At 46.5% G+C, this 26,891-nt stretch overlaps 2 protein-coding genes and 10 non-coding genes across 12 annotated transcripts in view; 1 reads left to right on the top strand and 11 right to left on the bottom strand.

Moving 5' to 3' along the window:
• Positions 1 to 12,740, bottom strand: part of RS1 (retinoschisin 1) — a 29,097-nt gene extending 16,357 nt beyond the window's left edge. The window contains exon 1 of the mRNA XM_052662779.1: positions 12,662 to 12,740. Within this exon, the coding sequence (XP_052518739.1) occupies positions 12,662 to 12,740 (79 nt within the window). The remainder of the gene's footprint in view (positions 1 to 12,661) is intronic.
• TRNAF-GAA (transfer RNA phenylalanine (anticodon GAA)) lies at positions 4,775 to 4,847 on the bottom strand. The gene has a single exon. It is a non-coding gene; the product is annotated as a tRNA-Phe (tRNA).
• Positions 5,891 to 5,963, bottom strand: TRNAF-GAA (transfer RNA phenylalanine (anticodon GAA)). The gene has a single exon. It is a non-coding gene; the product is annotated as a tRNA-Phe (tRNA).
• On the bottom strand, positions 11,165 to 11,237 carry TRNAF-GAA (transfer RNA phenylalanine (anticodon GAA)). The gene has a single exon. It is a non-coding gene; the product is annotated as a tRNA-Phe (tRNA).
• Positions 11,644 to 11,716, bottom strand: TRNAF-GAA (transfer RNA phenylalanine (anticodon GAA)). The gene has a single exon. It is a non-coding gene; the product is annotated as a tRNA-Phe (tRNA).
• Positions 12,741 to 16,149: 3,409 nt separating the features above from the next.
• On the bottom strand, positions 16,150 to 16,222 carry TRNAF-GAA (transfer RNA phenylalanine (anticodon GAA)). Its single transcript has one exon. It is a non-coding gene; the product is annotated as a tRNA-Phe (tRNA).
• Positions 16,223 to 16,836: 614 nt separating this feature from the next.
• On the bottom strand, positions 16,837 to 16,909 carry TRNAF-GAA (transfer RNA phenylalanine (anticodon GAA)). Its single transcript has one exon. It is a non-coding gene; the product is annotated as a tRNA-Phe (tRNA).
• A 389-nt stretch (positions 16,910 to 17,298) lies between these two features.
• On the bottom strand, positions 17,299 to 17,371 carry TRNAF-GAA (transfer RNA phenylalanine (anticodon GAA)). Its single transcript has one exon. It is a non-coding gene; the product is annotated as a tRNA-Phe (tRNA).
• Positions 17,372 to 18,452: 1,081 nt separating this feature from the next.
• On the bottom strand, positions 18,453 to 18,525 carry TRNAF-GAA (transfer RNA phenylalanine (anticodon GAA)). Its single transcript has one exon. It is a non-coding gene; the product is annotated as a tRNA-Phe (tRNA).
• Positions 18,526 to 19,876: 1,351 nt separating this feature from the next.
• TRNAF-GAA (transfer RNA phenylalanine (anticodon GAA)) lies at positions 19,877 to 19,949 on the bottom strand. Its single transcript has one exon. It is a non-coding gene; the product is annotated as a tRNA-Phe (tRNA).
• Positions 19,950 to 24,371: 4,422 nt separating this feature from the next.
• TRNAV-UAC (transfer RNA valine (anticodon UAC)) lies at positions 24,372 to 24,444 on the bottom strand. Its single transcript has one exon. It is a non-coding gene; the product is annotated as a tRNA-Val (tRNA).
• A 126-nt stretch (positions 24,445 to 24,570) lies between these two features.
• Positions 24,571 to 26,891, top strand: part of PPEF1 (protein phosphatase with EF-hand domain 1) — a 149,062-nt gene continuing 146,741 nt past the window's right edge. Inside the window, exons 1-3 of the mRNA XM_052663184.1 lie at positions 24,571 to 24,702; positions 25,601 to 25,709; positions 26,599 to 26,636. The gene's annotated coding sequence lies outside the window, so the exon portion shown is untranslated. The remainder of the gene's footprint in view (positions 24,703 to 25,600; positions 25,710 to 26,598; positions 26,637 to 26,891) is intronic.

Here is a 26,891-nt window from a genome sequence, read left to right as displayed (position 1 = left end):
GTGATGTTGGAGCAAAGACCTGAGGGAGGTGAGATATCTGTGGACAGAGCCAATAGCATGTAAAAACCTCAGGTGGGTGGGTGCTTGGCATGTTGTCTAGGGGAGAGATGATGGCACCTTGGACACAGGGTGGTAGCAGTGGAAGTGATGAGAAGTGGCTGGATTCTCACTGTCTTTGGAAGGTAGTGCCCACAGGGTTTGCTGACAAATGAAGTGGGTGTGAAATAAAGAGAGGAGAGGTTCAAGGCCTGAGTGCCTGGGAGGATAAAGCCACAATTTACTAGGGGAGGAGAAGGCTCTAGGGGGACAGGGATTTGGGCAAATGGGATAGAGATGTCCTGAGAGGCCTATGGGACTGTTAATGCAGAAGGCACTCAGCTCCACCCCATCCTCAAGACCTGCTGGGTTGGCAGAAAGGCCCTGGGAGACCAAAGGTGAGGTGAGTCGGTCACTAACAGAGTGGCCCTAATAACCAGGTCAGATTGGCCTGGAAGCCGTGTCCTGTCACGGGAAGAGGGTCTACGCGGCTGCAACTGAGCAAACCCAGATTTCGGATGAAGCCCATAATGGTCACAGAGTTCAGGGCCTTTGCACTAGCTGGGTCCTCAGGTGCGCCCCCAGAGGGCTCTGAATTGCATTGCGCGGCAACAGACCAGAAGGCCAAAAGGAAAGGGCAGGGCGAGGAGGGGTTCTACCTGTGGAGAGGAAGAGACCCAAGAGGGAGGCCTGCTTGCAGAGCCGCCATCTGTGTTCAATCAGATTGCTGCCTTTGTTTCCCTGCCTGGGCTCCTCTCCCCAGAACGTGTTTGTCTGTAGGCAGCCTTGGGTCCTGAAGCACCAGATCTTATGGAAATGAGCAGAGAGAGAAGGAACAACAAACCTTTTACAGGAAAAGCTGTCACCAAGGGAGCAGCAACGCGGCTGCTGTCATTCCCTGAAATGATTTAATCACCCCAAGCTGGCGAACAAAAGCAAAAAGCGTGTTTGGTGACAACTTCTTATAATACCAGAAAATAACACTGCTGGGATGAGAAAAACAGGTCAGCCTTTAAAGGAAAAAGGACAAGATTTCTATTACGTGGTTGCCTATTTTTCTCCCCACTCAGATCATCTTTGGGGTTCCTCCAGGTTACAGGTTTCCATCAGAGGGTCTGCCCTTCACCAGCCTTAGATTTTGGCAATACGAGAGCATTCTGCCCTTTTGCTCAAAGGGCCACTCCATAGGGAAACACTTGTTACCACAGCCAGACAATTCAAGCATGCCTATTTCTCAAAATGCAAACCCAGAAAGCAAAGTGTGCATTAGACACACTTAGGAAAGACTATTTCAGTTTGTTTGACTGGCCCTTACTAAATATGGAGTTTTCCTTCCCATGGAAACAGTGAAGCTGAAGAAAGGCATAAGATTATGAATGATAGAAGCTGTCTATAACTAGCTTCCAATCTACTTGAGAAACAAGAATAAGACATAGCAGGCTGCAGTAATGTCCCTCTGGTGAAGAAGAAAGAAGGAAATTGCTTCTGGTATGAAAGTGTTACTATTTTAAGCGACAGACATATTCATGGGTAAATCTGTTATCTGTACATGCCTCAACACAGATGAATCTCAAAAACATATGCTAAGTGAAAGACAAGAGACCATATGTTGTATGATCCCATTTAAATGAAATGTACAGAAAAGGCAAATCTATAAGGAGAAAGTAAACCAGTGGTTGCCAGTGACTTGGGGGAGGGGAAACGGGGAGTGAGCATTTAATGTCTACTGGTCTCTTTGCGGGATGATGAAAATGTTCTAAAGTTAGATTGTGTGCTCCACAAATCTGTAAATACACTAAAAACCATTGAATTGCACACTTTAAATGGGCGAATTTAATGGTATGTAAATTACATCTCAATAAAGCTGCTTTGAAAAAAAAAAAATCTGCTATCTCTGATGCTCACACACCAGGAAGGACACACACTCACCTGTGAGATGAGGCTTAGTGATTTTTTTTTTTTTTGACTTGTTTTTATATAATAGCCGCGACCAAACAGTGGAACAATATACTTTAGTAAGATGGATGTTTTAAAAATCATCCTCAGCATTGAATCCAAAATGTATAATGGAAGATAAATAGAAGCCTGAGTTGATGGGTCCTTAAAGAGACACAGGTAGTGCTTTTACTATGATGGTATGTGTATTCCGAAATGACCCTTCATCCGATGCAGAAGTGGAGTCAATCCATTTACCTAATTTCACGATAATAAGGAGCCACTGCAGCCGTGGAACAGAAACAGCAGAGTAAATTAGACAAAGATCCTTTGTCTTCAGGCTCCCAGTTCTGTAGGATACAACTTTCCCCTGTGCAGCAGTCTTATTTCTCTCTCTGGAACTGTACACTGATTAACTGCAGCAGTTGTATCCTGCTTTTTCTCTCCTGGCATACCCCCATAGCTCAGGGTAGAGCACACCTAGGTTGCCAAGCCGAGTGTTGGGGCGGCTGCTTTCCTTTGATGCCTTGTGAGGGTGGAGGGCCAGGGTTATGTGTTAGGTGGATAAGCGATTTAAATGTCTCAAGCCTACCTGCTGGACCACATTCTATTCCACCAGGACAGATGCAATTTTCTGTTCTTTGTGGAAATTTTTGGAGCTCCCCAGCCAGGCACAAACATTGAAAAGCTATAGAACAAGAGAGTGCCCTGCTCTGTGCCTCCTGACAGTGTCTTTTATTACAGTTATCCCCTGACTGTGTGAATGTAATTGAAAAATGATAACCTTTTCTAGGGCTTATTCCCATTTAGGGGTCACAGAACAAAGCTCTTAAAGTGGGCACAGTGAAAATAAGGATCTGCCTGGTGTGTTAAGTTCTTACACAATGTTTGCCCTATCATAGCAGAAACTCAGAAATGGATTCTTGAAATGACATCAATGGATTCTTGAATGAATCAGTGGATGAATGAATCTCAATGCCAATCACAAGTAAGAGGAATCTGAGGGTGAGCCCTGCGGATGTCTGAGAACCAAGGGTATTGGGAGCTAAGTCTTGAAAGGTTCTGTTTAGATTTTCTTGCTGAAAAAAGAGCAAGGAGTAAAGGGAAAACAACAAACCCCTCGTGCTAAGTTGCTCCAGTTGTGTCCAACTCTTCTGCAACCCTATGGATTGTAGCCAGCTAGGAAGCCCTGATCCACAGGGCTTTGCAATTGCTATGCATATAAGTGAGAAGGAAGGACTCTCATTGCGGCTATTTCCCTTTGCTCAAGTGCCAAGCTCATCAGAGTTCAATTATAAGATAGTGAGGTTGCTAGAATTGCTTTTTCTCCTGGATGTAGAAAAAGCAAGAGAATTCCAGAAAAACATCTACTTCTGCTTCTTTGACTATGCTAAAGCCTTTGACTGTGTGGATCACAACAAACTGTGGAAAATTCTTAAAGAGATGGGAATACCAGACCACCTTACCTGCCTCCTGAGAAATCTGTATGTAGGTCAGGAAGCAACAGTTAGAAATGGACATGGAACAATGGACTGGTTCCAAATAGGGCAAGGAGTAAGTCAAGGCTGTATATTGTCACCCTGCTTATTTAACTTATATGCAGAGTACATCATGAGAAAATGCTGGCCTGGATGAAGCACAAGCTGGAATCAAGATTGCCGGGAGAAATGTCAATAACCTCAGATAGGCAGATGACACCACCCTTATGGCAGAAAGTGAAGAACTAAAAAGCCTCTTGATGAAAGTGAAAGTGGAGAGTGAAAAAGTTGGCTTAAAGCTCAACATTCAGAAAACGAAGATCATGGCATCCAGTCCCATCACTTCATTGGAAATAGATGGGGAAACAGTGGAAACAGTGTCAGACTTTGTTTTTTGGGGCTCCAAAATCACTGCAGATGGTGATTGCAGCCATGAAATTAAAAGACGCTTACTCTTTGGAAGAAAAGTTATGACCAACCTAGATAGCATATTCAAAAGCAGAGACATTACTTTGCCAACAAAGGTCCGTCTAGTCAAGGCTATGGTTTTTCCAGTGGTCATGTATGGATGTGAGAGTTGGACTGTGAAGAAGGCTGCTGCTGCTGCTAAGTCGCTTCAGTCATGTCCAACTCTGTGCGACCCCAGAGATGGCAGCCCACTAGGCTCCCCCATCCCTGGGATTCTCCAGGCAAGAACACTGGAGTGGGTTGCCATTTCCTTCTCCAATGCATGAAAGTGAAAGTGAAAGTGAAGTCGCTCAGTTGTGTCCGACTCCTAGCGACCCCATGGACTGGAGCCTACCAGGTTCCTCCATCCATGGGGTTTTCCAGGCAAGAGTACTGGAGTGGGTTGCCATTGCCTTCTCCGGTGAAGAAGGCTGAGCACCGAATAATTGATGCTTTTGAACTGTGGTGTTGGAGAAGACTCTTGAGAGTCCCTTGGACTGCAAGGAGATCCAACCAGTCCATTCTGAAGGAGATCAGCCCTGGGTGTTCTTTGGAAGGTATGATGCTGAAGCTGAAACTCCAGTACTTTGGCCACCTCATGCGAAGAGTTGACTCATTGGAAAAGACTCTGATGCTGGGAGGGATTGGGGGCCGGAGGAGAAGGGGACGACAGAGGATGAAATGGCTGGATGTCATCACTGACTGGATGGACCTGAGTTTGAGTGAACTCCGGGAGTTGGTGATGGACAGGGAGGCCTGGCGTGCTGCGATTCATGGGGTCGCAAAGAATCGGACACGACTGAGCTACTGAACTTAACTGAGATCGCAAGGTTGCAAGAATTGTGCCTTTCCTTGGATGTAGATGAAAACACCGATTCTGCTGGAACCTGCGTTCAAACCAGGGACCTTTAGATCTTCAGTCTAACGCTCTGCCAACTAAGCTATTCCAGCTCCCTAGTGAGCCCCGCCCTCAATGTACCTTAAAGAGTTTCTCAGAGGCATCCCTGCTTCTTCATTGTAAGGGAACAATTGCAATGCCGGGTGGCTCAGATAGTACAGAATATGCCCGCAATGTGGGAGACCTGGATTCAATCCCCAGGTCGGGAAGATCCTCAGGAGAGAGGGAAATGGCAACCCACTCCAGTATTCTCGCCTGGAGAATTCCATGGGCAGAGGGAGCCTCTCAGACTATGGTCCATGGAGTCACAGAGTCGGACACGACTGAGCGACTAACGCTTTCTTTCACTGGAGATAGGATTCCTTCTGGATGTAAGCTAAAACACTTGCTCTTTGAGAGAGCTCAGAGCGCGAAGTTGGAAGAAGTGCGCCTTTCCTTGGATGTAGATGAAAGGAATAGCTCTGCCGGAACCCGGTATTGGACCAGGGACCTTTAGATCTTCACTCTAAACGCTCTGCCAACTGAGCTATTCTGGTTCCCTAGTGAACCCCGCCCTCAATGTACCTTAAAGAGTTTCTCAGAGGCATCCCTGCTTCTTCATTGTAAGGGAACAATTGCAATGATTGAACCAGGGAGCTTTAGATCTTCAGTCTAACGCTCTCCCAAACGAGCTATTCCAGCTCCTTGGTGAACACATCCCCTCCACCCCTCAACGTATCTTAAACAGTTTCTCAGAGTAGTTGCCGGTTTTTAATTGTAAGAGAACAATTGCAATGCCTGGTGGCTCAGATAGTAAAGAATATGCCCACAATGCGTGAGACCTGGGTTTGATTCCCAGGTCGGGAAGATCCTCAGGAGAGAGGGGAATGGAAAACCACTGCAGTATTCTTGCCTGGAGAATTCCACGGACAGACCGAGCCTGGTGGACTGTGGTCCATGGAGTCATAGAGTCGGACACGACTGTGCAACTAACATTTTATTTCACTGGATATAGGACTCCTGGATGTAAGCTGAAACATTTGCTCTTTGCGAGAGCTCAGATTGCAAGGTTGCAAGAATTGTGCCTTTCCTTGGATGTAGGTGAAAACAACAGCTCTGCTGGAACCCGGGATCGAACCAAGGACCTTTAGATCTTCAGTCTAACGCTCTCCCAGCTGAACTATTCCAGCTCCTTAGTGGGCTCTGCCTTCAATGTATCTTAAAGTGTTTCTCAGAGGGATATTCTTTCTACCCCTTTCTGATGTCTGTGTCAGAAGCTTTCTCTATTTCCTCTATACTTTAATAAAACTTTATTACACAAAAGTTCTGAGCAATCAAGCCTCGTCTCTGGCCCTGGATTGAATTCTTCTCCTCCGGAGGCCAAGAATCCTGGCGTCTTTGCGTGATTCAGCAACAACCTGTCATCTTGGGGGCTTGTCTGGGATTCTTCAGGACAAGGTAAGGATGCTTGGAGCTCTAGTTCTTTGTTCTCCTAGCAAACACGTTTTCTGCAGTACTTTACTAACTCTACGGTGTGCTTGCGTGAATGAATGAAACGCCCTGTGTGAATCAAGTGAGGAGCCCTGCTCTGTGGTTCCACGGTGACCTCATATGGCTTATGGCAGAAACATGTCGGGGTTTATACCGACCTGCCAATGCAAAGAGGCACCCAATGTCTCCTCTGGTGACTGACCAGAAATGGGCAAAGTGTGTGGACCGAACTCTCCTTTCTTGGTCAAACTTTTTGGTCTCTTTGACCATTTCATAACTCCTTGGGAATTAGAAGTACTAACCTAATCTGTCGGATCATATACTTTCAAGGGACTTGTGATCTAGGTTGTTACTGTGTACTATGACTTAGGTCCCAAACTTGGATTGGTAGTCAAGAAGCGCCTAGCCTTGCTAGGAATCAAAAGTTCGGAAGCTAGATGGAGCTCTAGCTACAAGAGCATCTCTGAGGTTAAAGGTTACTCGGATTGGAACTGCAATGGGGTTTTTTCCTTTGGTAGCACTGGCTCTTAGTGGACTCTTATACTGGTGTGGTGACACTTGGAAGGAACATCTCAGTTTTACGTTAGTATCGGTCTTATTGTGGTCAGGGATATACTCAGGGTCGTGCACTGGTACTCAGGTGACGAACGGTGCCCCAAGCGGTCTTAGCCTGGGAGGCATTCCGGAAGGTTACTCTGATAGTTCCCTGGGTGGCATCAGAGGTAATGGTGAAGAGCTGGACTTCAGTTAGGGATGCCATCAGGTCTACCCCTGGTGCATCCCCACCCCAGCTCCGTGGTAGACCCGGGAGGGACGAGTACGGCACCTGCATTAGTAAGGGACAAATTAAGTCCGACCAGGAAAGAAAAGCTTTGGTGTAAAATCTGTCTACACCCCCATCTAGAGCAGGGAGGGACGCCTCCGGTAGAAAAATGGCGCTGGTCGCTTTTTTTCTCTCTTCCAGATGGGAGCTAACAATTCCAGCCTCACTCCTTTGAACTGTATCCTGAAAAACTGGGATAGATTTGATCCCCAGGGCTTAAAGAAGACACACCTGGTCTTCCTATGTGATACTGCATGGCCACGGTATCCACTGGAGGATGGCGAACGGTGGCTGGTTGGAGGGTCTCTTAAGTATAATACTGTTTTACAATCAGACCGGTTCTGTAGAAAACAAGGGAAATGGGTAGAAGTAGCATATGTGTTGCCTTTTTTCTCTCTGTGAAATATACCAGGCTTATGTCCTAAGGGTATAGATTTGGGTGCGACTCCTTTAGCTCCCTCTTGTCCTCCTACTTTGCTAGATGAGATGGAGGACAGGAGACAAAGAGATAAAGAAAAGCAGGTTTCTCCAATCTATCCCTGGGATCATATGTGCAGAGCAGCCAGAGAGACTGAGGAAGAGCCATACAAGTTGTTGCCACTTCATGAATCACCCACCGGGAGAAATAATCAGTCTATGAGAGTTAATAAGCCTTTTTCTTATCAAGAAATACAAAGAATCAAGGAGGATCTGGGAGACTATTTAGAGGACCCAGAAAAATATATTAGAGCTTTTAAAGGTGTTACTCTGCTTTATGACCTTACTTGGAAGGATGTGATGTATATCTTGGGAAAAGCGGTTGCTTATGAAGATGAATGGTTTGGTAATGAGTCAGTAGGGAAGAGGGAGGATGAGATAACCGCCCTCCCCAATGGGAATCAGGCAGTCCCAACTACGGAACCAGACTGGGGCTACAACACAGCTAAAGGAAAATGGAATCAGAGTCATTTTGTCCTTTCAGTTCAGTTCAGTCGCTCAGTTGTGTCCGACTCTTAATGACCCCATGAATTGCAGCACGCCAGGCCTCCCTGTCCATCACCAACTCCTGGAGTTCACTCAAACTCATGTCCATCGAGTCGGTGATACCATCCAGCCATCTCATCCTCTGTCGTCCCCTTCTCCTGCCCCCAATCCCTCTTAGCATCAGTCTTTTCCAATGAGTTAACTCTTCGCATGAGGTGGCCAAAGTACTGGAGTTTCAGCTTCAGCATCATTCCTTCCAAAGAATATCCAGGGCTGATCTCCTTCAGAATGGACTGGTTGGATCTCCTTGCAGTCCAAGGGACTCTCAAGAGTCTTCTCCAACACCACAGTTCAAAAGCATCAATTCTTTGGTGCTCAGCTTTCTTCACAGTCCAACTCTCACATCCATACATGACCACTGGAAAAACCATAGCCTTGACTAGACGGACCTTTGTTGGCAAAGTAATGTCTCTCCTTTTGAATATGCTATCTAGGTTGGTCATAACTTTCCTTCCAAGGAGTAAGCGTCTTTTAATTTCATGGCTGCAGTCACCATCTGCAGTGATTTTGGAGCCCAAAAAATAAAGGACAAAATAATTTTGTCCTTTAAACTATGGCAAATTGGCAAACATAGAACAGGAGAAGGAAGCGCCTGGTAAATTCCTAGATAGACTGAGAGAAGCCCTTCACAGATTCACAGATTGATCCCGAAAGTAAAGAGGGAAAAGTGACCTTAAAAGATTTCTCACTCAGTCAGCTCCAGATATCTGCCATAAGATATTAAAACAGGTGTATGGACCAAATCAGTCTTTAGATAATCTGTTAGAACTGGCTCAGACAGTCTATTATGGTAGGGAGTATGAGAAAAAGAAAAAAAGGCAGAAAAAGATAAAGGAACAGGCGGAAGCCTTCGCAATGGCTATGAAAACCATTCTTAAACAGCCTGAGAAAAATGCCCAGAGGGACCCAGGTGAAAAGGGATGGGCTTGCTATTAATGTGGAGGGGAGGGGCACCTCAAGCGGGATTGCCCTCAGGCATCTAAACCGCCGCCCCCAACCCCCCCCCCGCCGCCCCCCCCGCCCCCCCCCCCCCCCCCCCCCCGCTCCATGTCCAGTCTTCAGAGGACCACAATGGAAGAGAGACTGCCCCCAGAGGCGTAGGTATCAGGGTCAGACTCTCAAGACAATCAGGACTGAAGGTGCCCAGGGGTCCCCACACAAGCTCCGGTCCTAATTACACCTGAGGAACCCCGGGTATTAACAACTGTGGGAAGCCAATCCATCGATTTCCTTTTTTAGACACTGGGGCAACTTACTCCGTGCTTACTGAAGCCCCTGGCCCACTGGACGAGCCAAAAGATGGACCTGATAATCTATGTGAGCCTACTTCAGCTGACTCCCAAAAATCCTGAGTCTGCCATTTGATCCTCAAGACAATGCCTTCCTGTCCTGGGCTCATTCCTACGCTGCATTCCACAATCAGTCTAACTGCTGGGTCTGCGGAGCACTCCCCTCTTCATCAGTGGAAAGCTTCCGGTGGTGGACATCTCCACTTCAAGGAAAAGACTTTCTCCAAGTCTGCGAATACCTTCCACAACAATCATATGTGATGCCTCTTCTTAAACTGATGTCATCTAACAATCCTAAAATGGACTGATGGAACTATGGATATATGCTCAGATGGCAAAGTGTCTGCCTGCAATGCGGGAGACCTGGGTTCAATTCCTGGGTTGGGAAGATCCCCTAGAGAAGGAAATGGCAATCGACGCCGGCACTCTTGCCTGGAAAATCCCATGGATGGAGGAGCCTGATAGGCTACAGTCCATGGGGTCGCAAAGAGTAGGACATGACTGAGCAACCTCACTTTCACTTACTATTTTGCCTTGCATCTGGAACTGTGTAATCGGATTTGGTTCTAGTCACATGAAGGCTTTTAAGTTACAAATGGTGTCCAAGCTCCTATAGTGCCACAGCCTTCTCCAACTATTACTTGGGGCCCCTGGATCAGAGACCCTCAATGTGAGGATTAGAAGAATATGTTGCCTCAACAATTTAAGGACTACGCCCCTAAACAGCAGGAAGTAGTTATGGAATGAAAACGACACCCCTTTCCCTTGGCAATATAGGGAAGTTGCTCAGTCGTGTCTGACCCTTTGCCAACCCATGGACTGTAGCCTACCAGGCTCCTCCATCCATGGAATTTTCCAAGCAAGAGTACTGGAGTGGGTTGCCATTTCCTTCTCCAGGGTATCTTCCTGGCCCAGGGATTGAACACAGGTCTCCGGCATTGCAGGCAGACGCTTTACCATCTGAGCCACCAGGGAAGTTCTCTTGGCAACATAATTCTCCTAAAAGAAAAGGGGGGAATGAGAGAGTCATTTCCTAGGCAGGTTGATAAGAAGTCTAAGGGTGCCCAAGGAGAGACAAATCTGGAATTCTCAAGGAGGGAGAAAGGACAAACTTTTCTTTCCTCTATAGTGCTTAGGATTATGTATCCTGCCTGAGGACAGTCTCTGGACTAAGCCTTCTGGCTAATTCTGTTATCTTAAAATGTGAATTATAGGAGGAGGTCTGGTGAGGTCTTTACAACCTCCAGACATTCTTTGGATTCACTGGAGAGAATATAACTCCATTGCTAACACTAGCAAGCCAGTACTCTTTCTCACCGCCTTCTGATGTCTATGTCAGAAGTTTGCTCTATCTCCTTTATACTTTAATAAAACCTTATCACACACACACACACAGTTTGTCAGAGGCATCAATGCTTCTTCATTGTAAGGGAACAATTGCAATGCCGGGTGGCTCAGATAGTAAAGAATATGCCCGCAATGGTGGAGACCTAGGTTCAATCCCTGGGTTGGGAAGATCCTCAGGAAAGAGGGTAATGGCAACCCACTCCAGTATTCTTGCCTGGAGAATTTCACGGAAGGACCGAGCCTGGTGGACTGTGGTCCATGCAGTCACAGAGTCGGACATGACTGTGCGACTAACATTTTCTTTCATTGGATATAGGACTCCTGGGTGTAAGCTAAAACACTTGCTCTTTGAGAGAGCTGAGATTGCGAAGTTGTAAGAATTATGCCTTTCCTTGGAAGTAGATGAAAGCAATACCTCTGCCAGAGCCCGGGATCGAACCAGGGACCTTTAGATCTTCAGTCTAACGCTCTCCCAACTGAGTTATTCCTGCTCCCTTGTGAGCCCCGCCCTCAATGTACCTTAAAGAGTTTCTCAGAGGGGTCCCTTCTTCTTCATTGTCAGGGAACAATTGCAATTCCTGGTGGCTCAGATAGTAAAGAATATGCCCGCAATGCAGGAGACATGGGTTCAGTTCGTGGGTCGGGAAAACCTAGCGAAGGGAATGGCAACCCACTCCAGTATTCTTCCCTGGAGAATTCCACGGAAGGACCGAGCCTAGTGGACTGTGGTCCATGGAGTCACAGAGTCGGACACGACTGTGAGACTAACATTTCCTTTCACTGAATATAGGACTCCTACTGGATGTATGCTGAAACACTTGTTCTTTGAGAGAGCTCAGATCTCGAGGTTGCAAGAAGTGCGCCTTTCCTTGGAAATGTGGACGAAAACAGCAGCTTCGCCGGAACCCGGAATTGAACCGGGAACCTTTAGATTTTCAGTCTAACGCTCTCCTAACTGAGCTATTCCGGCTGCCTGATGAAAGTGCTCTCAACGTACCTTAAAGAGTTTCTCAGAGGCATCCCTGCTTCTTCATTGTAAGGGAACAATTGCAATCCTTGGTGGCTCATATAGTAACGAATATGCCCTCAAGCGGGAGACCTGGGTTCGATCCCCGGGTTGGGAAGATACTCAGGAGAGAGAGAAATGGCAAGCCACTCCAGTATTCTTGCCTGAAAAATTCCATGGGCAGAGGGAGCCTGGCAGACTATGGTCCATGGAATCACAGCGTCAGAGACAACTTAGTGACTAGCACATTCTTTCACTGGAATTAGGAGTCCTCATGGATGTAAACTAAAACACTTGCTCTTTGAGAGAGCTCAGAGCGTGAAGTTGCAAGAAGTGTGCCTTTCCTTGGGATATAGACGAAAATATCTGCTTGGTTGGAAACCGAGATCGAACCCGAGACCTTTAAGATTTTTAGTCTACCACTCTTCTAACTGAATTATTCCGGTCCTTGGGGAGACCGACCCACACCCTTACCCCCGCCTCCCTCGCAAATATCTTAAAGAGTTTCTCAGAGGAGTTCCTGCTTCTTCATTGTATGGGAACAATTGCAATGCCTGGTGGCTCAGATAGTAAAGAATATGCCTGCAATGTGGGAGACCTAGGTTCAATCCCGGGTTGGGAAGATCCTCAGGAGAGAGGGAAATGGCAACCCACTCCAGTATTCTTGCCTGGAGAATCCCACAGAAGGACCGAGCCTAGTGGACTGTAGTCCATGCAGTCACAGAGTCGGACACGACTGGCGACTAACATTTTCTTTCACTGGATATAGGACTCCTCCTCGATGTAAGCTAAAAGACTTGCTCTTTGCAAGAGCTCAGATTGTGAGGTAGCAAGAATTGCGCCTTTCCTTGGATGTAGATCCCGCTCCAGCCCCGTGGCAGCCTGGCACTCTCTGCCACTGCCCCTGACCTCGGATGTGGGGTAGCTCCCATCGGCCACGCTTCTGCGAGTTCTGTCGCAGCAGGCACGCTTCTGCCGTGCAGTCCATCGCAGCTGGCATGTTCAAGGTCAGGAGGGGCGGCTGTGAGGAGATACCCTTCGTCCAAGGTAAGAAGCAGCTGCGCTTTGCTGGAGCAGCTGTGAAGAGATACCCCACGTCCAAGGTAAGAGAAACCCAAGTAAGATGGTAAGTGTTGCAAGAGGGCATCAGAGGGCAGACACACTGAAACCATACTCACAGAAAACTAGTCAATCTAATCACAATAGGACCACAGCCTTGTCTAACTCAATGAAACTGTGCCATGCCCTGTGGGGCCACCCAAGACGGGTGGGTCATGGTGGAGAGGTCTGACAGATTATGGCCCACTGGAGAAGGCAATGGCAAACCACTTCAGTATTCTTGCCTTGAGAACCCCATGAACAGTATGAAAAGGCAAAATGATAGGACACTGAAAGAGGAACTCCCCAGGTCAGTAGGTGCCCAATATGCTACTGGAGATCAGTGGAGAAATAACTCCAGAAAGAATGAAGAGATGGAGCCAAAGCAAAAACAATAACCAGTTGTGGATGTGATTGGTGACAGAAGCAAGGTCCGATGCTGTAAAGAGCAATATTGCATAGGAACCTGGAATGTTAGGTCCATGAATCAAGGCAAATTGGAAGTGGTCAAACAGGAGATGGCAAGAGTGAACGTCGACATTCTAGGAATCAGCTAACTAAAAAATGGACTGGAATGGGTGAATTTAACTCAGATGACCATTATATCTACTACTGTGGGCAGGAATCCCTTAGAAGAAATGGAGTAGCCATCATGGTCAACAAAAGAGGCCGAAATGCAGTACTTGGATGCAATCGCAAAAATGACAGAATGATCTCTGTTCATTTCCAAGGCAAATCATTCAATATCACAGTAATCCAAGTCTATGCCCCAACTAGTAACACTGAAGAAGCTGAAGTTGAACGGTTCTATGAAGACCTACAAGACCTTTTAGAACTAACACCCAAAAAAGATGTCCTTTTCATTATAGGGGACTGGAATGCGAAAGTAGGAAGTCAAGAAACACCTGAGTAACAGGCAAATTTGGCCTTGGTATGCAGAATGAAGCAGGGCAAAAGCTAATAGAGTTTTGCCAAGAGAACGCACTGGTCATAGCAAACACCCTCTTCCAACAACACAAGAGAAGACTCTACACATGGACATCACCAGATGGTCAACACCGAAATCAGATTGATTATATTATTTGCAGCCAAAGATGGAGAAGCTCTATACAGTCAGCAAAAACAATACCAGGAGCTGACTGTGGCTCAGATCATGAACTCCATATTACCAAATTCAGACTTAAATTGAAGAAAGTAGGGAAAACCACTAGACCATTCAGGTATGACCTAAATCAAATCCCTTATGATTATACAGTGGAAGTGAGAAATAGATTTAAGGGCCTAGATCTGATAGATAGAGTGCCTGATGAACTATGGATGGAGGTTTATGACATTGTACAGGAGACAGGGATCAAGACCATCCCCATGGAAAAGAAATGCAAAAAAGCAAAATGGCTGTCTGGGGAGGCCTTACAAAAAGCTGAGAAAAGAAGAGAAGTGAAAAGCAAGGGAGAAAAGGAAAGATATAAGCATCTGAATGTAGAGTTCCAAAGAACAGCAAGAAGAGATAAGAAAGCCTTCTTCAGTGATCAATGCAAAGAAATAGAGGAAAAGAACAGAATGCGAAAGACTAGAGATCTCTTCGAGAAAATTAGAGATACCAAGGGAACATTTCATGCAAAGATGGGCTCGATAAAGGACAGAAATGGTATGGACCTAACAGAAGCAGAAGATATTAAGAAGAGGTGGCAAGAATACACAGAAGAACTGTACAAAAAAGATCTTCATGGCCAAGATAATCACGATGGTGTGATCAGTCATCTAAAGCCAGACATTCTGGTATGTGAAGTCAAGTGGGCCTTAGAAAGCATCACTACAAACAAAGCTAGTGGAGGTGATAGCATTCCAGTGGAGCTATTTCAAATCCTGAAAGATGATGCTGTGAAAGTGCTGCACTCAATATGCCAGCAAATTTGGAAAACTCAGCAGTGGCCACAGGACTGGAACAGGTCAGTTTTCATTCCAATCCCAAAGAAAGGCAATGCCAAAGAATGCTCAAACTACCGCACAATTGCACTCATCTCACACGCTAGTAAAGTAATGCTCAAAATTCTCCAAGCAGGCTTCAGCAATACGTGAACCATGAACTTCCTGATGTTCAAGCTGGTTTTAGAAAAGGTAGAGGAATCAGAGATCAAATTACCAACATCCATTGGATCATGGAAAAAGCAAGAGAGTTCCAGAAAAACATCAGTTTCTGCTTTACTGACTATGCCAAAGCCTTTGACTGTGTGGATCACAATAAACTGTGGAAAATTCTGAAAGAGATGGGAATACCAGACCACCTGACCGAGAAACCTATATGCAAGTCAGGAAGCAACAGTTAGAACTGGACATGGAACAACAGACTGGTTCCAAATAGGAAAAGGAATACGTCAAGGCTGTATATTGTCACCCAGCTTATTTAACTTATATGCACAGCACATCATGAGAAATTTGGGCTGGAAGAAGCACAAGCTGGAATCAAGATTGCTGGGAGAAATATCAATAACCTCAGATATGCAGATGAGACTGCCCTTATGGTAGAAATTGAAGAGGAACTGAAAAGCCTCTTGATGAAAGTGAAAGAGGAGAGTGAAAAAGTTGGCTTAAAGCTCAACATTCAGAAAACGAAGATCATGGCATCTGGTCTCATCACTTCATGGCAAATAGATGTGGAAACAGTGTCAGAGTTTATTTTGGGGGGCTCCAGAATCACTGCAGATGGTGATTGCAGCCATGAAATTAAAAGACGCTTACTCCTTGGAAGGAAAGTTATGACCAACCTAGATAGCGTATTCAAAAGCAGAGACATTACTTTGCCAACAAAAGTCCGTCTAGTCAAGGCTATGTTTTTTCCAGTAGTCATGTATGGATGTGAGAGTTGGACTGTGAAGAAAGCTGAGCGCTGAAGAATTGATGCTTTTGAACTGTGGTGTTGGAGAAGACTCTTGAGAGTCCCTCGGACTTCAGGGAGATCCAACCCAGTCCATTCTAAAGGAGATCAGTCCTGTATGTTCCTTGGAAGGAATGATGCTAAAGCTGAAACTCCAGTACTTTGGCCACCTCATGTGAGGAGTTGACTCATTGGAAAAGACTCTGATGCTGGGAGGGATTGGGGGCCGGAGGAGAAGGGTACAATAGAGGATGAGATGGCTGGATGGCATCACTGACTCCATGGGCATGAGTTTAAGTGAACTTTGGGAGTTGGTGATGGACAGGGAGGCCTGGCGTGCTACAATTCATGGGGTTGCAAAGAGTCGGATACGACTAAGTGACTGATCTGAACTGAACTTGCATATAGATGAAAACAACAGCTCTGCTGGAACCTGGGATCGAACCAGGGACCTGTAGATCTTCAGTCTAACGCTCTCCCAACTGAGCTATTCTGGCTGCCTAGTGAGCCACGCCCTCAGTGTATCTTAAAGAGTTTTTCAGAGGCCTTCTTGCTTCGTCATTATAACGGAAGGATTGCAAGAATTGCAATGCCGGGTAGCTCAGATAGTACAGAATATGCCCACAATGCCAGAGACCTAGGTTCGATCCCCAGGTCAGCAAGATCCTCAGGAGAGAGGGAAATGGCAACCCACTCCAGTATTCTTGCCTGGAGAATTCCATGGGCAGAGGGAGCCTGGCGGACTGTGGTCCATGGAATCACAGAGTGCGACATGACTGAGAGACTAACACTTTCTTTGACTGGAATTGCTTCCCTGGTGGCTCAGAGGTTAAAGCGTCTGCCTGCAATGCGGGAGACCTGGGTTCAATCCCTGGGTCGGGAAGATCCCCTGGAGAAGGAAATGGCAACCCACTCCAGTATTCTTGCCTGGAGAATCCCATGGACGGAGGAGCCTGGTGGGCTACAGTCCACCGGGTCGCAAAGAGTTGGACACGACTGACTGACTTCACTTTCCTGGATGTAATCTAAAACACTTGCTCTTTTTGAGAGCTCAGATTGCTAGGTTGCAAGAATTGCACCTTTCCTTGGATGTAGATGAAAACAATATGTCTGCCGGAACCCGGGATCGAACCAGGGACCTTTAGATCTTCAGTCTAACGCTCTCCCAACTGAGCTATTCCGGCTTCCTCATGAGCAACCCCCCCCTCAATGTACCTTAAAGAGTTTCTCAGAGGCGTCCCTGCTTCTTCATTGTAAGGGAAGGATGGCAATGCTCGGTGGCTCAGATTGTAAAGAATATGCCCGCAATGCGGGAGACCTAGGTTCGATCCCCAGGTTGGCAAGATCCTCAGGAGAGAGGGAAATGGCAACCCACTCCAGTACTCTTGCCTGGAGAATCCCATGGACGGAGGAGCCTGGTGGGCTACAGTCCACCGGGTCGCAAAGTGTCGGACACGACTGACTGACTTCACTTTCCTGGATGTAACCTAAAACACTTGCTCTTTTTGAGGGCTCAGATTGCTAGATTGCAAGAATTTCACCCTTCCTTGGATGTAGATAAAAATAATATGTCTGCCAGAACCCGGGATCGAACCAGGGACCTTTAGATCTTCAGTCTAACGCTCTCCCAACTGAGCTATTCCGGCTTCCTTATGAGCCCCGCCCTCAATGTACCTTAAAGAGTTTCTCAGAGGCGTCCCTGCTTCTTCATTGTAAGGGAAGGATGGCAATGCTCGGTGGCTCAGATTGTAAAGAATATGCCCGCAATGCGGGAGACCTAGGTTCGATCCCTGGGTTGGGAAGATCCTCAGGAGAGAGGGAAATGGCAACCCACTCCAGTATTCTTGCCTGGAGAATTCCATGGGCAGAGGGAGCCTGGCGGACTATGGTCCATAGAGTCACATAGTCAGACACCACTGAACAACTAACACTTTCTTTCACTGGAGATAGGACTCCTCCTGGATGTAAGCTAAAACACTTGCTCTTTGCGAGAGCTCAGATCGGGAGGTTGCAAGATGTGTGCCTTTCCTTGAGATGCAGATGAAAACAACTCGCTTTGCTGGAAACCGAGATTGAACCGGGGACCTTTAAGATTTTCAGTCTAACACTCTTCTAACTGAATTATTCCGTCTCCTTGGCGAGCCCCCGCCCTCACCCCCGCCCCACCCACCATGTATTCTAAAGAGTTTCTCAGAGGCGTCACTGCTTCTTCATTGTAAGGGAACAATTTCAATGCTGGGTGGCTCAGATAGTAAAGAATATGCCCGCAATGCCAGAGACCTAGGTTCGATCCCCAGGTCGGCAAGATCCTCAGGAGAGAGGGGAATGGCAACCCACTCCAGTATTCTTGCCTGGCGAATTCCATGGGCAGAGGAAGCCTGGTGGACTATGGTCCATGAAGTCACGGAGTGAGACAAGACTGAGAGACTAACATTCTTTGACTGGAATTGCTTCCCTGGTGGCTCAGAGGTTAAAGCGTCTGCCCGCAATGCGGGAGACCTGGGTTCAATCCCTGGGTCAGGAAAATCCCCTGGAGAAGGAAGTGGCAACCCACTCCAGTATTCTTGCCTGGAGAATCCCATGGACGGAGGAGCCTGGTGGGCTACAGTCCACCGGGTCGCAAAGAGTCGGACACGACTGACTCACTTGACTTTCCTGGATGTAATCTAAAACACTTGCTCTTTTTGAGAGCTCAGATTGCTAGGTTGCAGATGAAAACAATATGTCTGCCGGAACCCGGGATCGAACCAGGGACCTTTAGATCTTCAGTCTAACGCTCTCCCAACTGAGCTATTCCGGCTTCCTTATGAGCCCCGCCCTCAATGTACCTTAAAGAGTTTCTCAGAGGCGTCCCTGCTTCTTCATTGTAAGGGAAGGATGGCAATGCTCGGTGGCTCAGATTGTAAAGAATATGCCTGCAATGCGGGAGACCTAGGTTCGATTCCCGGGTTGGGAAGATCCTCAGGAGAGAGGGAAATGGCAACCCACTCCAGTATTCTTGCTTGGAGAATCCCATGGATGGAGGAGCCTAGCGGGCTACAGTCCACCGGGTCGCAAAGTGTCGGACACGACTGACTCACTTGACTTTCCTGTATGTAAGCTAAAACACTTGCTCTTTGAGAGAACTCAGAGCACGAAGTTGCAAGAAGTGTGCCTTTCCTTGGGATGTAGACGAAAACACCTGCTTTGCTGGAAACGCAGACCGAACCCAGGACCTTCAAGATTTTCAGTCTAACACTCTTCTAACTGAATTATTCCGGCTCCTTGGTGAGCCCCACCTCCCGCCCTCACCCCCCCCAGTCCCATGTATCTTAAGGAGTTTCTCAGAGGCGTAGCTGCTTCTTCCTTGAAAGGGAACAATTGCAATGCCGGGTGGCTCAGATAGTAAAGAATATGCCCGCAATGGTAGAGACCTAGGTTCGATCCCCGGGTCGGGAAGGTCCTCATGAGAGAGGGGAGTGGCAACCCACTCTAGTATTCTTGCCTGGAGAATTCCATGGAAGGACCGAGCCTCGTGAACTGTGGCCCAGGGAGTCACAGACTCGGACACGACTGTGCGACTAACATTTTCTTTCACTGGATATAGGACTCGTCCTCGATGTAAGCTAAACCACTTGCTCTCTGCGAGATTGCAAGAATTGTGCCTTTCCTTGGATGGAGATGAGAACAATAGTTCTGCCGGAACCCGGATCGAACCGGGGACCCTTAAATCTTCAGTCTAACGCTCTCCCAACTGACCTATCCAGGTCCCTATTGAGCCCCACCCTCAATGTATCTCAAAGAATTTCTCAGAGGCATCCCTGATTCTTCATTGTAAGGGAACAATTGCAATGCCGGCTGGCTCAGATAGTAAAGAATATGCCCGTAATGTGGGAGACATAGGTTCAGTTCCTGGGTCGGGAAGATCCTCTAACGAAGGGAATGGCAACCACTCCAGTATTCTTGCCTGGAGAATTCCACGGAGGGACTGAGCCTGGTGGACTGTGGTCCATGGAGTCACAGTGTCGGCCACCACTGTGAGACCAAGATTTTCTTTCACTGGATATAGGACTCCTGGATGTAAGCTAAAACACTTGCTCTTTGAGAGAGCTCAAATCGCGAGGTTGCAAGAAGTGCGCCTTTCCTTGGGATGTGGATGAAAACAGCGACTTCGCCAGAACCCGGAATTGAACCGGGAACATTTAGATTTTCAGTCTAAAGCTCTCCTAACTGAGCTATTGCAGCTTCCTGGTGGAAGCTCCCTCAATGCATCTTAAAGAGTTTCTCAGAGGAGTCGCTGGTTCTTAATCATAAGGGAATACTTGGAATGCCTGGTGGAGCAGATAGTAAAGAGTATGTGGGTAGTGCGGAAGACCTGAGTTTGATCCCTGGGTTGGGAATTTCCTCAGGAGAGATGGCAGTGGCAACCCACTTTAGTGTTCTTGCCTGTTGGACTGTGGTCCATGGAACCACAGAGTCGGATACGAGTGAGCGACTAACAGTTTCTTTCACTGGATGCAGGACTCCTCCTGGATGTAAGCTAAAACACTTGCTCTTTGAGAGAGCTCAGATCGCGAGGTTGCAAGAAGTGCCCCTTTCCTTGGATGTCGATGAAAACACTGACCCTGCCAGAACCCGGGATCAAGCCAGGGAGCATTTAGATCTTCAGTCTAAGGCTCTCCCAACTGAGGTATTCATTCTGGCTACCTTGGTAACCCGCTCTTTAAGGTATGTTAAAGAATTTCTCAGAGGCATGTCTATTTCTTAATTGTAAGGGAACAATTGCAATGCCTAGTGGCTCAGATAGTAAAGAATATGCCCACAATGCAGGAGACCTGGGTTCGATTCCTGGGTTGGGAAGATCCCCTGGCAAAGGGAATGGCAACCCACCCCTTCCCAGGCAAAGTGAGCCTGGTGGACTGTGCACAGAGTCAGACATGACTGAGCGACCCACACTTTCTTTTATTAGATCTAGGAGTCCTCCTCCTGGATGTAGGCTAAGACACTCTTGAGAGAGCTCAGATCGCGAGGTTGCAAGAATTGCACTTTCTGTTCGATGTAGATGAAAATACTGATTCGGAACCTGGGATCGAACCAGGGACCTTTAGATCTTCAGGCTAATGCTCTCCCAACTGAGCTTTTCCAGCTCCTTATGATGCCCACCTCAAGACATTTTTAAGCGGTCTTTGGGCTGCTGTCTATGGGGTCGCACAGAGTCGGACACGACTGACTGACTTAGCAGCAGCAGTTGGGGGAGTTGCTGATTCTTAATTACAAGGGATCAATTGCAATTGTTTATTTGCAACCAGATAATTGATCTAAAAGATCCCTACTTAGAAATTTATCTTGAGTGTTTGCAAAATAACCCTGGAGTTATATTTTTATAGGTCTTCCCAAATATTGAGAAATGTGACTAAATAACAAAAGTTGTAAGATTGGGGGATCATGAAAGTGAGTATTCTACCAACAAAATAATGAGAGAGTAGAGAAGAAAATGATTTAAATCAGGAATTCTGACTCCATGTGAGGTTTTTTTTTTGTTTTGTTTTGTTATCTGTCTACCAGGTCATTGGCAGAGTGAAGTCTCCTTCTTCCTGCCCTCCTTATTTATTTCTTGTAACATGCATAAATATACAGTGACCACAAAGAACCAATTTCTAATGTATGTAAAAACCTAAAAAGGAATTCTGAGTTGATGGGTCCTTGAAAGTTGAGAGAGCCATGAAAGAGCATGATTTGAAAGATTGACATCAAATTTAAAATTTGAATTGGATGACATTTTAGAGATTTGCCTTTAATTTCTCCTTAATCAAGCATTTCACTCTGCCCAGGCTATATTTAGAAATTTTAAAATGATTGAGTGTATTGAGCCTTTGGGGATTCCTGACTCTCAGTTGGATTATGCTTTCTTAGTGTCCAGTGGTATTCGGCATGTTATGTTAATCCATATTTAAACTAGGGTGACCTCACATTCCGATTTGCCTGGGACAGTCCTGGTTTACACCTGTTGTCCCAGTAGAATTATTAATAGCATCCTCCGCCACTCTCAGTAATGTCCTGGTTTGGAAGATTAAATTCTATCATCACCCTAATTTTGGCTCCTAAAAACTTTCAAGAATATTCCAGACTTTCTTAATTGTTTCAATTTATAGTTATTTTACACAATTTTGAGACCCTTTCTTCTTTCTGTCCCATTTTTAGCATCCTTTGAACTTTAGATGGCTCCTGACAGAACCCGAAAGCCAATGGTGAGACAAAGAGGACTGCATCACACAAAGAAAACTATTGTTCATTAATAACACATATTAAATAATTAGCATCCTTTGCTAATTAGTAATATTTTAATTATTCTGGTTGCATTTCTATTAATCAGCTATATGATTAATTCAATTGCATTATTAAGTATTTAATGAGTGCTAAGGGTTTGATAGCACGTACCTTCATAGCCAAAGAGAAGTAAAAACAAGAAGCCTTCTATCTTGCGTGGCATTCTCCCCTTGTCCTTGGCTGCTGCTCTTCCTTATCAAAGTGGAGAGCTTTCCTAGGAACAGAAGCTTAACTTGAGCACTGGCCTCATTAAGCATCTTATTCCATTTAGTTCTTAGGGCTTTGGCTGAGCCCCGCTAAATTAACCCACATAGTTACCTGCCTCAACAAGTCTCAGAGAGGAAGCTAATGTCAACTGAGGTCGGTTTAGCAAAGGAAGATACTACTGGCTTTATTCTATGTTTAAATGAAGTGAAGCAGAGGAGGAAAATAGAAACTAGCATCAGAAGACCCAGGTCTTAATCCATTCTCTGCCATCATCTTCTAGGGGGTGACCTTGAGCAATTTCCTGCCAAGTAAGAACTAACTTCTTGAATTCTATGAAAATGACATGGATTCCCCTCTCAGAAAGCAAGTTGGCATCATGTTTATGCCTATTTACTCAGGAAAACAGTAATTGGGAGGGTGGTCAGTTACAGACAAAGATTTACGTTGCTGTGTTGTTATAATAAGACAAAATTGGAAACAATCTACATGGTCATCAAGGTGGGGATTCAGAACATCAAGCAGGGTTAAGAGCACAGATTCCCAAGACAGACTGGACTGGATGCAAATCCCAGCTCAACCAGTGGTAATGTGGCCTTGAGAAAGACAGGTAAGGTTTTTCTGTGCCTCGGTTTTCTCCTCTGGAAGATGGTGAAAATAATGCCTACCTCATAGCGTTTATAGGATTAGGCTACCCACTCCAGAAGGGATAGGCTACCCCCACTTCAGTATTCTTGGGCTTCCCTTGTGATTCAGCTGGTAAAGAATTCTACTTGCAATGCGGGAACCTGGGTTCGATCCCTGGATTGGGAAAATCCCCTGGAGAAGGGAACGGCTACCACTCCAGTATTCTGGCCTGGTCGCAAAGAGTCGAACAAGACTCAGCGACTTTCATTTCACTTCATAGAGTTAGTTTGAGGCTTAAATGGGATTTTATATATATATATATAAATAATTTATATATATATAAAAATAATGTTTAACGTAATTAGTTTTTATTATTGTACAGCCATTAAGAATAAAGTTGACGGGGGTGGGGGGGGGTAAGGGGAGTTGCTTAATGGATCAGAGTTTCATAAAAATTTGTGGAGATCTTTTTCACAACAATGTGACTATACTTAGCATTTCTGAAATATACACTTAAAAACAGTTTTGTTTTTTTTTTTAAAAAGTTAATGAAGTGATTATAACAACAGGGACAATCGTGTTACACTCCTGAGTTAGAAATGGACACAAATTTACCCACTGTATGAACAAAAACAATGTGGAAAAAATGCAGAGAAAAATACTGAGTTTCCCCTTCCCTTTTTATTTCTTGGCCACCATTATTCCACATCAACGCCCCAGGGTCCCAGAGACCTTTGCTTCATTCCTCTTGTAGAAGATGAAAAAGGTCAATATTAAAAAGATAACAATAAGCCCCCCCCACCCCCTCAAAAGCGATGAATTAATACAGAGGAACAAAAAGGAACCAGAGTAATGTTTAATCATTCAGTTGGCATTTTGGGGGTGTCCACAAGCCTGACGCTTACTCTATACTATGCATGGCTTCTTCATACTTTTTTATTTTATTCTTCATTAAACAGATGACGGTCTATTTAAAGTCTATTCAACAAACCCTACTGCAGCACTACAAGGAAAAGGACTATTTTTTTTTTCCCCTCTGCTCTGTATTTTAGAATTTAATGGGAAAAAATTTAGTAGTAGAAATAATAATAATAAACCTTAATAATAGAACTGCAGTCAAAGCACTTCTATACTATATTTTAGTTGGAGACTCTGTGGGGGCGGGCTGCCCTGGTTCGTAGGGGAAGGGCGGCGCCGGGTGATGTTGGTTCCCACGAGCGCTGGATTTCCCTAGGTTGCTCCAGAGTACCGAAGGAGACGTGGGGGTAGGACCCGGGCGGAGCAGGGGCGCCGTCGGGACTACAACACGGCCAGACCCCTACTTTTGCAGTTTCCTAGGTCGGGCGAGGGCGTGGGGATGGAAGGAGAGGGTATCTGTCACTACGCTCCTGCGATAAAAACATGCCAGAAAGTAGAGAAAAATGAAAAAAAACAATTCTAACAGAGAACGAAAAGCACCTCGTATTTTCTTTCCCATTGTTAAAGAATGAAAAAACAGCCTTCCTGGCTTGGTTCCACTGGGGCTCGAACCCAGGACCTTCTGCGTGTAAAGCAGACGTGATAACCACTACACTACGGAACCTTTACGCAAGGCGCTCGCGTCGTTACTTTATTCATAGTGTCACAAGGGAAGCAGCGCCTCTGCTGAAACCCCGCCCCTACGCCGTAACTCCGCCCCCACCGTGGCCCCGCGCCGCCTGCGGGATTTGGTGTTCGCGGCCGGGCGCGGGGCTCCGGGCTCCGGACGCCGGCTCCGACGTCTGGAGCGCTTGTCCTCCGTGTCCTCTGGGTTTTTCGCCCTTGAGACCCGGGGAGGCCGAGGCGAGAGGTTATCCTCCTGGTGAGAGCGCCGCGCCACTAGTCAACCGTCCCTAAAATTTCCCGCAGCCGCGGCGTTCGCGAGATCCGCTCGGGGGGCGGAAGCGGACAGTTCCCGCGGTGCGGCCCCTTCTAGTAGATTCCCTCAGCCTGTGACGGACTCGCACTTCCCCACTTTCCCCACGGGCACACTGAGCCGCTTCCGTCAGTACAGGAAGCCTTGAGTCCGGAGCAGGGCGCACAGGAGCACCACGCGGAGGCAAAGATTCGGGCAGCGAGGGGCTGCGGGGGTGGGGTGTCCCAGGGCGGGGGGTCATTTTTATATTGATCTTCCTTTTGTCAGGTGTGGAAAAGGCAGCTGGTCAGTCGGCCTCTTGCCCTAGGATACAGGCTCCTAATGCTCCCCAGACCTTTTCCACTACATCCTTCCCCTCCTGAAGCCCCAGGGGCTTTTGTTTGAGCTTATTTGTCTGGGGAGGGGCGGGGGCAGTAGAGACCAGCCGCCCCTTATGCCTGGGGGGGCGGCGGGGTGAGGCAGGACCGGCCACAAGACTTAAGGGGCCCAATGCAAAAGGAAAATATCAGGTTCCTTGATCTTAAGTTACTAAGAATTCCAAAATCATGACAGGAGAGCATTAAACCCAGCGCGGCCCGAGGGAGTGCAGCCCATGAGCCTGCTGCTGTGCTTCCAGAACTGTGGTCCCCAAGAAGTGCTGGGATCATCCATTATGAAGGGCGTGTGTGTGCTCTTTTTTCCTGGTTTTCACTGTCGTTTTCTCCAGTGCTTCTGGTTGGATCTTCCTTACCATCCTAGGATTGCTCGCCATCCTCAAGCTTGAAAACCCACTTAAAACCATTTGAGGGGCCTCTTTAAGTGGTGAGTTGGACATGGCTGAAGGCTATGGCTGTCCTCTTCCCAGGCATCTTCCTCTGAGGCTGGCAGAATAATGGAGAAACGATACTGATTGTATGAAAGCATCCCCTTCGGCCAACTCCTGTCTTCCTGGGAAGGCCCCCTGGAAGAAACAGGTGGGTGGAAGGTGCACTAATCTGAGGGTGGTTATCTGGATTCTAGTGCTGCCTTGGTTACTCACTGGCTGTCTAGTCTTGAATGTCAGTTCACCTCCCAAGCCTCTGTATCCGCCTTTGTGAAATGTGTGGGTTGAACTAGACACCCTTACTTTCCCCTCTGGGTCTAAATGTTATCTCTACTTTCCAGGTTGGGAAAATGGAGGCACTTATCTGCCGTGTTAAGTTTTTCCACAGGAGTAGTTAAGGGCGGGGTTAGGTTCTTTAGCACCAGGTTTCCTGTATCCTAATTAGCTCCCTGTAATGTTTACATGGGCCCCTTCCAGAATGCCTTTTTGTTGATACATTTCCAGAGGCCTCTTGAGCACTTGACACTGAGAGTGTGAGCCATGGGATGACTAGGAGTGGACAGCCACTAGCCAGAGGATGAATTCATGGAAAGTCTGTGTTTCCCGCCAGTGAGCCATAATGACTCCCACGATGCCTAGTAATCGGTATATTTCACCTGTTTCCAAACCCTTGTCAGTTGAAAACAAGGCTGCCAAGAATTAGGCCTAAATTGGACCTGCCAGGTGTGTTTTGGTTTGTCTCTATGGAATGCTTTGCCCTTTCTTGGGCTTTCTGTCTGCCCTTGCTCTAAGGGTTGGTTTGCCACTTGCAGGCTTTGGCCAGGTTCCCACACATAGAAAAGAGGCTGGTGCACCTCTGATGCACGCGACATAGGATTCTGCCTTTAGTGAAAAGGAAGGAGACTTCTGTTACACTCCCCAGCTGCCTTCAAGGTGTATTCAGTCTCTGTTATTAGTAAAGTGCTGTATGGTTTACAAAGCATTTTCACATCCATTCCTGTGAGGTAGCCATGATAACTACTACTATCTCCATTTTTCAGCTGAAGAGTTCCGGTGCTTTGCCGAGACCATTCTGCTGGTGAGTGGCAGGGTGGGGCTCATACTCAGTTTTCTGATAGCCATGTGATTTGGGGAGGTCCTTATTCCTAAAGGCTACATGTTGTTTGTATTAAGAGTGCCATTGGTCTCTTATAATATCTTGTCTTTTATAATCTGTTTCAACTGGAAGATAATTGCTTTACAATGCTGTGTTGGTTTCTGCTATACAACAGTGAGAATCAGCTAGAAGTTTATATATGTTCTGTTTCTTTTGTGCCTTCCTGCCACCCTCTTT

Source organism: Budorcas taxicolor, chromosome X, assembly GCF_023091745.1.
Source record: "Budorcas taxicolor isolate Tak-1 chromosome X, Takin1.1, whole genome shotgun sequence".
NCBI lineage: Eukaryota > Metazoa > Chordata > Mammalia > Artiodactyla > Bovidae > Budorcas > Budorcas taxicolor.
The sequence above is the reverse complement of the archived record's forward strand: the minus strand, read 5'-3'. Positions and strand labels throughout refer to the sequence as shown.